Raw genomic sequence first — 12,278 nt, forward strand, 5'->3', positions numbered from 1 at the left:
CGCGTTCGACCATTTTCATTCTGAATCTGACGCCGTTGTTCGTGACATTGTGTCAGAACTGATCCAACTTGAGGCCTTCTGGACGGCAGTCCGTAGGTAGCACTGGTGAAGCCATCTAGACCCCTCATAGCAGCAGTGCGGGAAGCTGATAGCGTGCGAACCAATATCTATATTTCGCGGATCTTTTGGGGACATTATCACGCGTTGACGTGGGCCGGTCTAGTGGAAGCGGTCGGCAAACCTCTTGGTGTTGTCGTGACCGGTGTTGATAAATTAAGAATTACAATATTAAAGGGGTACTATGTAAGATTAGAAAAAGGGCTGGCAGTTCTCGCTATAATAGTTAAAAACAGAAAATGAAAAAGGGATATGCTAAATATTTCAGTCAAGTAAATTCACTTTTTATTCCACTACAGGCACAATTATAGTATCGTTGGGTTGATTCCAGTTATTATAGGTAATATCATGACCACAGTCCATATTTCCACGTATATGTTTATTATGATTCTCTTTATGGATATTAACTTTACCCGAATCACATTTAGCATCGGAGGGTTGAGCTGGAAAAATTTAAAACAAATTTTGAGGTTGTGAAAAAAAGAATCAAACTGTATTGAGAAGAAAATTGAATGAATATCAATTGAAGGTTGTTAACCAACGATTGTATGCCCATAATCAGCTTTGTTATAAGGAAAGAAATATAACATTATCAAGTGGACAAGACTGTATTCGTTTCAAGATGAAAGAAACCAAGTGTACGAAGCATCAGATAAGTTCAAATACTTTTAGAGTGAGAGGTGGAGAAAGAAATGGTGTTTCACTTCATTCGACACAAACTAGGTCATTTCGGGACTAACGTGGTTCAGTTTTATTTTAATAATCTGCTTGTGTGTAGGGGTCTTTCATTAGCAGTGTCAGGAACCCGGTGATACCGGAGAAACCCCACGAGGATGGACAGGCCCCTACTCTTTGTCATGACAGACGAGAACCGAAACCACGCCACATGAGTCAATGACAAACCTTATAAACTAAATCACGCTCATTGGCTCATTAGACCATTCAGCCATAAAATGGCCGTTATCTGCTGTAATGGAAGTCAAAGCCACATTAACTACACAAAAAGTTTCAGTGCCTTAGGCAAATATTCTGTAAAACAGTTATTAGGCAACTCGATCTTGGACAAGCCCCGTAATTTTTATAACAAATTTTACATAATCTATGAACTGTAGAAATTTTAGGTTTCTGACCCAGGAGTGATGAAATTATGATATACTACTCTCTTGTGGTTCGAGGTTAGAACGATCCCAAAATGGTATGGTAAGCAAATGTTGGTAAAATACATCATTCTAAACGCTAAATATTGGTTTACTTACGTATATCCATATTCGAAGGCGCTGATGACATGGTAGGTTGAACTGATATATCACTAGATCCTGTGTTCGCAGTATCCGTTGGAGAAAGGCGGCGAGGTGGTGGTGGATCATACTGTCTTGCTACTGACTGGAGAGGTATCGATCCTATTAAAATATTAATTGGCACCACCAGGTGTGGCGCTATTCCAGACGGAACGACAGTTAACTAAAAAAATACACATAGCACAATTATCAGAGATTTTGTTCAATGACAATATTCAGAATAAATTACAGATTTTAATGTTACTAAGAACAATTAAACGAATATTTATCTTACCGTTACTGTATAAGTTACATCTATAATACGACATCCTCCTAAACCAGACGGAGGTAACGGTGGTATAGGCAGTAGATCTCCGTTCCAAATATCATCATCACCGGGTAGAATGGGGCCATGGCTGATTTTAGAGATCGCATAGCAAACCATTTTTGTCTTGGTTGTGGCGTGATACTGTATGGTCTGGAAGTAAATGATACGGAAAGAGCACATGAATTCCGAAAATTATAATATCAAACCACTAGGTCTGACCTAATAAAGCCGTATTGGCGAAGTAGCCATTTACAACTATGTAAATGCGTATATTTGTTTAAATTTCTCCCATTCTCCAAATTAACATATGGGTTATCGGTATTCCAATACACACGACCAATACAAGCTATCACCACAATGCTTTCTCTTGAGAATTCCCTTTAACCTACCACCAATTATCATAAAGATCTTGTCCAAGACTCACCATCCTGAGGTCAGTTGACACACTCTTAATTTTTCGTCGACTTCCATTATTTATTTCACCAAAGATGGGAATGAATTCACCAGGTACATATCCTAATCTGTCGAGTCTCAACACAGCACTAATTGGTCCCGACTTACAACTCAGAGACCGTAATATTCTTTGGTCATTTCCAGTACCACATTTCTGAAAAACACACGGATTATCGATAATTACAAATTTATTAATATTGTTTTAAACAGATGATTCAATTTCATCCACGTAATGTGGACCTTTATCCCGTATACATCGGAGGTTTCAACTGTAAAATCTACAACATTATATTCACCGTAGACTGTGGATCCAGATTAAGATCTAGAGGCTCGATAACTGTAATAGGTTGTCTCGTTGTAAAATCAAACTGCTGGGGAAGATCGATTACACCAGTCACCGAGTATCGAACCTGCCCAATTTCACTTTCATAAGATGATGGTATTCCTGTGGGTAACTGGAAATTAAATGGATATACATATCTCCCTGCTTGTAAAACTGTATCTTCTCCCGTCTGTCCCGGACCTGATAACATAAAACAATTGAAATAAATTTTATAGAATATGAAATTAATTGCGAATTGATGTTTTCTTTTAACCTTGTTCAAGTGAAAAGCAAACGCTTTCTCCATTTATATTTTATTTAAACACGGTTTCTAATTTTTTATGAAATATCTTTTGATCATTGTACATACAATTGTCATTAATCTAACACACTTGACTATCTGATGATTGATCCTGATGTTCCTACAAACGCTACTACACTGTTTAACTTATTTTTGCCAAATAAAACTTACCCTTGTTCCTACAAGAATCGGGAGCCATGGATTCTCAGTGAGTACGACGTTGTCCCGCTAACTCGGAGGTCCGTTGGTCTATCCCTGCGTTGTCGAGAAAGTTCATTGAGATTATCTGGCGTGGTTCACCCTTGGCAATGGTGCAGGATAAAAGACCTGGCAAGGGGCAACATATAGTCGTTCCGGTGGTACGAAAAAACGAGGTGTGCACGCAAAAGACCCCTTGGCAGATGGAATTCAATAAGATGTCCGTTATAACACTGACGTATGTCCGTTTTCATTTGCTCAGTTGGAGAAAAACAGCAGGTTGTTCAACCCCATTTCACTCACCAAATGCATACTCTATGTGTACATACATCTTGCCCCGAGTTCACAAAGCATTCTCAGACTTAAGTTGAGAATTTGCTCAACTTTCAATCACTGTTTATGACAAATATCTTTGATGCAGAAATACAAAACTTTGTACATAGTTTCTTATTGATGTATCTGATACATTCAAACAATAAAATTATTATAAAGGGCTATATTTTAGTTAAAATAAGGTGAACAAGTTTGAGTAAATTCTCAACTTAAGTCTGGGCATGCTTTGTGAACTTGGGGCCTTACCTTTGCCAAATAATACCACTATATGACTGAAATATATTTCATTTGATGAATATGGTGTGGTGTGTGTATGTGGATGTTTACCTCCTGTAGTGTATTGTTCTGTCCAATAAACACGCGCATCGCCTTCAAAATGCAGCCGTAATCCTGAAAGTATTAGGAATACGTTATGGTTTTATTTTTGTTTATTAAAAGTTTATAAGGTAAAACGTTGATATCTTCAGTTCCTTATTTTAATATAAATCAATTTGGAGAATGAGATTAAAGACCTGTTATTGTTACGACTGAACACTAATGTAAATTTTAATGTAAATGTATAACAATGTTAGGATTGAACATTAATGTAAATTTTAATGTAATTGTATAGTAATGTTCCTATTTGAACACTAATGTAAATTGTAATGTACATGCGTATAACAATGTGGGCGTGAACTGTGGGCGTATTAGGCATTCACCTAGTTCGTTGACCCGCCAAGAGATTACTTTTCTGTACTAAAACTTCGCACATATATCAAAAACCTGACATTGTAGTTAAATATTGGTTATTTTAAATTGTAAATCGGCAAGTCATAGAATTGTATCCCCCCCCCCCCCCATGCCTTGGGCTTCAAATGAATATGCTGTGTGTGGGATGTATTCACCTTGCAGGCCCATGGATTAATAATTTAAGGTGTTAGTTGGAACTATCAAAAGCAAAAGCGGGCCATAATGCAGTGACATCTAGTAACTAAAGGGTATATTGTTTGTAGAAGAAGTGTTACAGGGCGAAATATTATTCATATCGAAATTCTGTGTGGGTTACATAAGTGTCATGTACGGTGAACAAGGTCTATTTAATAAAAAAAAAGACAAAAGGTGCACAGTACAATAAAATCGACTAACAATAGAATAGAATAATAAACTCGGCGAAGACTAACTACTTTAGGTTTATATTTCGTTTGTGTCACTTTATTCGCTGATTTATAAATCGTTATTCATCGACTTCGTGGAATAATAGGGCGCTCTTTGTTAAAATGCAAAACGGATCTAGATCAAAATTGTAGACATTATCGTAAAGTATTTATTAACTAGTTAATAAACCATACATCCAGATATAAATCTACACCACTGACCTGTTTTTAGCTGAAGTGTATGATCGCCATCAGAAATGTCTTTTGTCACCGGGATATCGACACTAAATAATATTTTTTTAGCTTTCACAAACGCGCTGACTTGAGTTTAACATTCAAGCTTGATCCGTCCTAATAAGTTCTGGTATGATCTTTATATTTATTTTTCTGACAAGTCATTTACAGCGTGTGCTCGCTGTATCATATAGTCGGTCATTGAGTCAACTGGCGTGGTTTCGATTCCCTGGTTGTACGTGGCAAGGAGTAGGGTCGCCTGTCCAACCTCGTGGGTTTTCTCCGGGTCCTCCGGTTTCCTCCCACTGCTAAAGACCCCCACGCGCAAGCGAATTATTGAAATAAAATTCAACTCTATGTTAGTCCCGAAATGACCTAGTTTGTGTCGACTGGACGTTAAATCCCATTAAGGTCACGAGATGTAAATATGGCTAGCGCTAACATTAACCCAAGACCTAGACCTAACCCACAATCATCGTCACCAATCCCTTGCCCTAACCCTGTTTACATCTCGTGACCTTGGGGAAATCTGTAGGTGGGATTCTGAAATAGTTCCAACTAGAACATTGCCTGTGGGTATCAGCCACTTTACATACTGATTGCAACTGCCGAGCATTATACACGCTGGGAAATCCACACTGCAGTAGGAGTCACGGTGGCTCAGTGAGTAAGACGTTCACTTGCTAATATCGAGTTGACGTGTTCGATCGGGATGTCCCTCACAAAACATTATATTATAGTGTATACCAGTCGTCATTAGCCCAGTCGGTGCAGAACGGTGGGACGTTAACTCTCATTTCATTTCACTCTGACTGTAGGACATCTGCCGACATCCTTATATGATCTTAGCGGTGGACAAAACGAGCTAAAACTGGACTGGTGTGTAACACGGAAAACCGGACAGGGCGATTTACTCAATACTATCCAATGCTAGACCTACCAAATACCACCACATACTACCTCATTACTGTGAACAAACTGATAAAATATTTCAATAATATAAAAGAACATTGAATTAATTCGTGGAGAACTTGCAAAAAATCTGCTGAAAATCACCACATATACGGGAGAAAACATAGTAAATGAAATGTGGTTTAAGGTCCTACTCTTCTGCTCCGACTGGAATAATGAAGACGCGACAAAACATAGCGACACACAAAACAGAACTTACCTCCCAATTTCATTTCATTATTTAATTCCATTGTAACATGACCTTGTAGTAGTTGGCCACCATAGAACACCCCCAGAGGGTTAGAGAAAGTTATTTCAAATATGTTAAATTCCCCCATATGGATTGTTTTAAGAAATAATACTGTTCACCTAATTGTATTTAAATATACAGCTAAATGTACACCCTTAGCTACGTAAGCCACAGTATACAAAAATATGCTTTCATTCACACTTTGCTTGCCGATCACGTGAACTTCCCTTTCTTCTATTCGTAACGTTATTGTCACATGCCAACTGTAACCGTAGACAACTAATGTTGACGCGCTTTTACTCATAGCTTGATATAATACTCAGCGCATGTAAGACTGAAATGAAATAAATTGAAATGAAATAGAATGGGGCTTAACGTGCTACTTTTATGCATCAACTGAGCTATTGACGGTGGACATACACCATCCGGTGTGCTAGGACATACACCATCCGGTGTGCTAGGATATACCCTTCTAATTACCAAGGGATTTCCTACATGCCCATAAACGTGCACAGTGTTTCGTTCCATCTGACTGACGAGTTGCTGTTCTTTTCCATGCTCCCCATCTTGCACAGCTGTCCACAGGAAATCACTTGACAAATCCCCAGGAAGCTTCTGGGTCAACACTGACATCGATCGCGAGATCTTCATGTTTGTCCACGTAAATACTAGCCCCCATTTGTATATGTCACAGTCAGTATCGAAAGTCAGCCGATCTGTACAATTATTTAAATTTGAAGCTGATTTATTAACACTCATAAAGTTTTAATTTGTATATATACTGTTTTTCGATATTTTATTTTTTAAATATTTGATATAGATAAATTAATATTATTTAATTTTAATAGTGATAACTGTGATACTTTTTTTTATTTATGTATATTAATATTTTGTGATTTCAATTAATGTGTCTCGTAAATATCACCATATGTTTTGCACAATATAGCCCGGCTGGAGCTGACGTGTCATTAAACAATATTTCATTCATTCTTATTCACACTGATCTACATAGATGCAATAACGTTGGTACCTTTTGTTTTAAGTGGGAGGTCGGGTGGTCGATCCCTGCATTGGCCGAGAAAGTTCATCCAGATTTTCCGGCGTGTTTTCCCCTTGTCAGTGGTGCAGGACGGAGGGCCTGACAAGAACCGCTGTCCAGTCGTTCGGATGGGACGAAAAACCGAGGCCCCGTGTACAAATTGGCGTGCACGTAAAAGATCCCTTGGCAGTTGGAATTCGATATAAGAGTAGGCAGTAGCGCCGCTGCCCGGGCAAAATTTCCCTTATAGCACACTGTATGGCGTATGCCCGCCTTCATTAGCCCAGTTTAGGAGCAAAACAGAAGGACGTTAAACCCCATTTCATTTCATTTCATTTTTTTGTTTTAAGTGTGTCATCTAGCTAAATGAAAGGTTCGATCCCGGTCTTGACCGAGAAAGGACGGGATTTTACAGCCTGATTTCCATTCTTTGTTCTTACGATTTTGCAAATTGACAAAGGGCAGTAACTCTGAAATGGCATAGGCCTTTCAATGTCTTACGAAAAATACACAAACATGATGAATTGGATTATAAATGTAGGCTGTGGGTTGTTTACAAGAAGTTAAGGATAATGGTAGGAGAGGAGCGATGACAATAAACAATGTGGGTTTACAAAATTCACAGCTGACAGACCAACGTTTCGTAACAAAAAGGATGGATAGACTATAATCATTTTGATGGATGGTTTGCTATGGAACCCTATAAGTATGCGGGATATCAGGTTCAAAATGCGATCTGCAGTAGAAAGTAGAAAATAAAAACCAAAAGAGAAAATTCTTATCCAATATGGACATTTTCGTAACACACTAACACTATTTATGGAATAACAATCACTGGTTTATTAACATGCAACGTTGAAAGTAGAATATTTACGACTTAAAGTTGAAAAGGTGGACGTATTAAGTTAAAAAGCACGAAGGTAAGAAATGAAAAAGGCGAAGCAAAGAATTGGTTCGACTTCTTGAGATCGCTCTGTTACTGGATTTTTACAGCCAGTATTGAGAGTCAGCCAATTTGTATAAAGATTGAAATTTGAAGCGGATTTATTCACACTAATCTTCATGGGTGCAAATATGTGATTATCGAAATTTTGAGATGGGCATAGCAATTCGGGTGGAGGGGGGGGGGCACAAATCTAGAAGACTGTTGACGATCATGTAATGTTTTAATTTAAAATTGTTTATCCCTTCGATATGAAGAAATGGAGTACTTTCAATACGTAAAACTCTTTGATGTTTGGATTTCAATTGTTTGTCAAGCACGTCTTTCTTTTACTGTTTGATGTCGATGCTATGAACAAGTTTGTGCCATCTAGCTAACTATCCTGGGGGTCCCAGGTTCAATTCCGGGGTTGACCGTGAAAGGGCGTCGGAATATTCAGCCTGGTTTGCCTTTATTTGTTCTTAAAATTATACAAAGTTATCAAGAGCAATAACTCTGAAATGCCACAGCCTTTCAACATCTCAAAAATAAAAAACAACATGATGATTCGGATTATAAATGTAGACTGTGGGTTGTTTACAAGATGTTCACAAGGAGCGAATAAATGTGGGCGAATAATTCCACAGCCAACCGATGGATAAAATACCGTCATTTTCATGGATGATTTTCAGATTTTACTTGCTTTAGACAATAACAATTAATAAGCGACTCGGCATTTTGGTAGATTTTCCCTGTCCGACTAGGTCGACAATCTGAGCAGTAACTGCAAAATATCGATTTTGGACCATCAATAGCAACCAGGATTTTTTCAGGATTAGTATGGAGCAAAAAGGTATAATAACCAAATAAACAACAATAGATTACACTGATTGTTTTTAATTAAAACTCTAAAAAAAAGATACAAAATATAAAAGGGATCTTCTACATGCCCATAAACGTGCACAGTGTTTCGTTCCATCTGACTGACGAGATGCTGTTCTTTTCCATGCTCCCCATCTTGCACAGCTGTCCACAGGAAATCACTTGACAAATCTCCAGGAAGCTTCTGGATCAACACTGGCATCGATTCCGAGACCTTCATGTTTGTCCACGTAAATACTAGCCCCCATTTGTATATGTCACAGTCAGTATCGAAAGTCAGCCGATCTGTACAATTATTTAAATTTGAAGCTGATTTATTAACACTCAGAAAGTTTTAATTTGTATATATACTGTTTTTCGATATTTTATTTTTTAAATATTTGATATAGATAAATTAATATTATTTAATTTTAATAGTGATAACTGTGATACTTTTTTTATTTATGTATATTAATATTTTGTGATTTCAGTTAATGTATCTCGTAAATATCACCATATGTTTTGCACAATATAGCCCGGCTGGAGCTGACGTGTCATTAAACAATATTTCATTCATTCTTATTCACACTGATCTACATAGATGCAATAACGTTGGTACCTTTTGTTTTAAGTGGGAGGTCGGGTGGTCGATCCCTGCATTGGCCGAGAAAGTTCATCCAGATTTTCCGGCGTGTTTTCCCCTTGTCAGTGGTGCAGGACGGAGGGCCTGACAAGAACCGCTGTCTAGTCGTTCGGATGGGACGAAAAACCGAGGCCCCGTGTACAAATTGGCGTGCACGTAAAAGATCCCTTGGCAGTTGGAATTCGATATAAGAGTAGGCAGTAGCGCCGCTGCCCGGGCAAAATTTCCCTTATAGCACACTGTATGGCGTATGCCCGCCTTCATTAGCCCAGTTTAGGAGCAAAATAGAAGGACGTTAAACCCCATTTCATTTCATTTCATTTTTTGTTTTAAGTGTAGGACATCTTCCTTTTACAAATTGACTCTATTACCATAAACAGGCTTGTGTCATCTAGCTAAATGAAAGGTTCGATCCCGGTCTTGACCGAGAAAGGACGGGATTTTACAGCCTGATGTCCATTCTTTGTTCTTACGATTTTGCAAATTGACAAAGGGCAGTAACTCTGAAATGGCATAGGCCTTTCAATGTCTTACGAAAAATACACAAACATGATGAATTGGATTATAAATGTAGGCTATGGGTTGTTTACAAGAAGTAAAGGATAACGGTAGGAGAGGAGCGATGACAATAAACAATGTGGGTTTACAAAATTCACAGCCGACAGACCAACGTTTCGAATTCATTCTGCGTTGTTATTAGTCCATAATTCTGAGATTAGTTTATTTTGGAGAGGCTTATGTTTTAAATATCTTTCCCAATAATGTTCAAATCTAGGAATTTGTCCAAAAGAAACATACAAATCATCTTTTTTTCATTTCGACATCGATGTCGTTTTTCAAATATACAATTACTTTCTTACAAAAAAATAAATTTCTTATGACTTGGCGCTCCTTTTGTAATGCCCCTGATTTCTCTAAATATCGACAAAAAGTTTCCTTAAAGGGGAATTGTGGGAGATTAGATAAAGCGCTACCAGTTCTCACTATAATAGCGGTGCATCGACATGGGTCCAAGCATTATGGGGTGTTCATTCGTTTCTCGATTACTTACAGCTTGGTTTTTACATGACCATACGGTTACAAAACATTTACTCAAATTGAACGTGTTATATATTCCAACCACACTCCGCCCATTACCTAAACAGTTTGATTTCATATCCTGCAATGTTCGTTAGATATAGATATAAGATAATAATGTTCGGTAGCTTCGCCGCCTGTCTCTGGACCCGCCCTTGAACATTATAAAACAACAATGGAAAGACTTATCAACAATTGTATGTTGTGATGTAAGATCGAATATCTCCATATTAAAGTGCACATCTTTTAAGAATTTTAAAACTGTTTAAACGGGCTAATCTTTGACGGTTTCAGAAGGTTTAAATGGCGACAAAATTTTCATAGATATATTCCTGATTACCGACAAATCCACAGAAAAAAACAAAACAATACAGTTTACGAGGTTTAGTGACAATCGGAAATAACTCCATTAATAATCTGGTCTCAGACTAGCAATTATTTGCCCATTGACTTCAATGTTAAATGGCTGTAACATCACAGGATGTAGCTTTTGCCAACATTCCGTTGATTCCAATCTTTATAGGCACACAGGGGACCACATTTGGCAATCTTCTCATCATAATTTTGTAGGGGTTGACCATTTAGATTTTTTGCTACGAGGATTTGATGTTGACTTTGGTGAAAATCTCACTTTCGACACAATGCATCGATTGCTCCGCAAAAAGACACTTTACACCCTCTAATCCTCTGCTGTGATATCATCAGTATTACCCAAAACTGATATGAAATTGCAAATTTGATCCCTTTTCTCCAATTCTAGACCCAAAAACCATCCCAAAAATGCAGGAAAAGGGAAGAAAAAAATTAAGGGAAAATTGTCTATTAATAACTCGCACTACATTTATCATGAAATAAAGGGAAATAATTACTAGACTTAGTCCATCTGTGGACTTGGATACATCTGTCCATTATTCAAAAAAACAATGGTGTTTTATTTTCTACATTGAGGAGCTGCTTCCATTAAATTAAAACAAACAGTCACTACTACAAGACTGAATAGTCAGGTAGATAAGACGTGTCACAGCACGGACTCCTAATGTCAGAAAAATAATTGTTGGGGAGTTTCTGGACATTTGAGGGAGTAAATATTGTTTATTGATTATTATGAACTATGTTATAAAGCATAATGTTAACATTCATCTATAGATATAAAAGTATTGAAATAGCACAGTATTAAAAAGGCGAGATTATTGTTAATGCTATAATAAACAGTTATACAATCTAAAATACATTATATCCTTTAAAAATATAAAAAAAGTACAAAAATAAGACACAATTTGCTAAAACGTGCCTTGGTCGACACAGCAGTCTAAATAAAATATCTCAACTTATCATGCAAATTATTATTCATGCTGTCTGGCTAATAAATTAAATCTGCTTTGAGACCAACCTGAAATATCTGCTGCACAAGAACGAAACTGATACATATTATTTGGCTAATTCGATCAATCTACTACCAATATAATAATACACTACCAAGTAAAGCGTGATAATAAAAATACAATACAATAATTACTAGTTAAACTATTTAAATTAATATGTATACTTATATAAATTATGTCTAGTAGTCAAGGACATGCATATACATCCCCGGTTTAAAAATGTGTAATCTCTATACATCCCATACTTCAGTTGTCACGTATACATATATGTCAGCAGTTCAAAATACGTATTTTAGTTTTACAAATTTGCAATTTCCATTGCTCCACAATTCCATTGGCTAGTGTTAAAATATATAATACACTTTTCAGTAATACAAAATACAGTATAAAAATTATTTTGCACATTACACTTCACCATTCTGCACAGTACAGGATTACGCATACTTAACATTGAATT

The 12,278-nt window shown here is 37.1% G+C and overlaps 1 protein-coding gene across 1 annotated transcript; it reads right to left on the minus strand.

Moving 5' to 3' along the window:
• Positions 1-387: 387 nt before the first annotated feature.
• LOC126819369 (arrestin domain-containing protein 2) lies at positions 388-6,043 on the minus strand. Its single transcript, XM_050547378.2, has 7 exons — positions 5,868-6,043; positions 3,576-3,719; positions 2,472-2,698; positions 2,147-2,329; positions 1,690-1,872; positions 1,374-1,578; positions 388-560 (listed from the first exon to the last, which is right to left on the minus strand). The coding sequence occupies exons 1-7, from the start codon at positions 5,983-5,985 to the stop codon at positions 403-405; spliced, it is 1,218 nt and encodes a 405-aa protein (XP_050403335.1). The 5' UTR covers positions 5,986-6,043; the 3' UTR covers positions 388-402.
• Between the last annotated feature and the right edge of the window lie 6,235 nt (positions 6,044-12,278).

The sequence above is a fragment of the Patella vulgata genome, chromosome 4 (assembly GCF_932274485.2).
Source record: "Patella vulgata chromosome 4, xgPatVulg1.2, whole genome shotgun sequence".
Taxonomy (NCBI): domain Eukaryota; kingdom Metazoa; phylum Mollusca; class Gastropoda; family Patellidae; genus Patella; species Patella vulgata.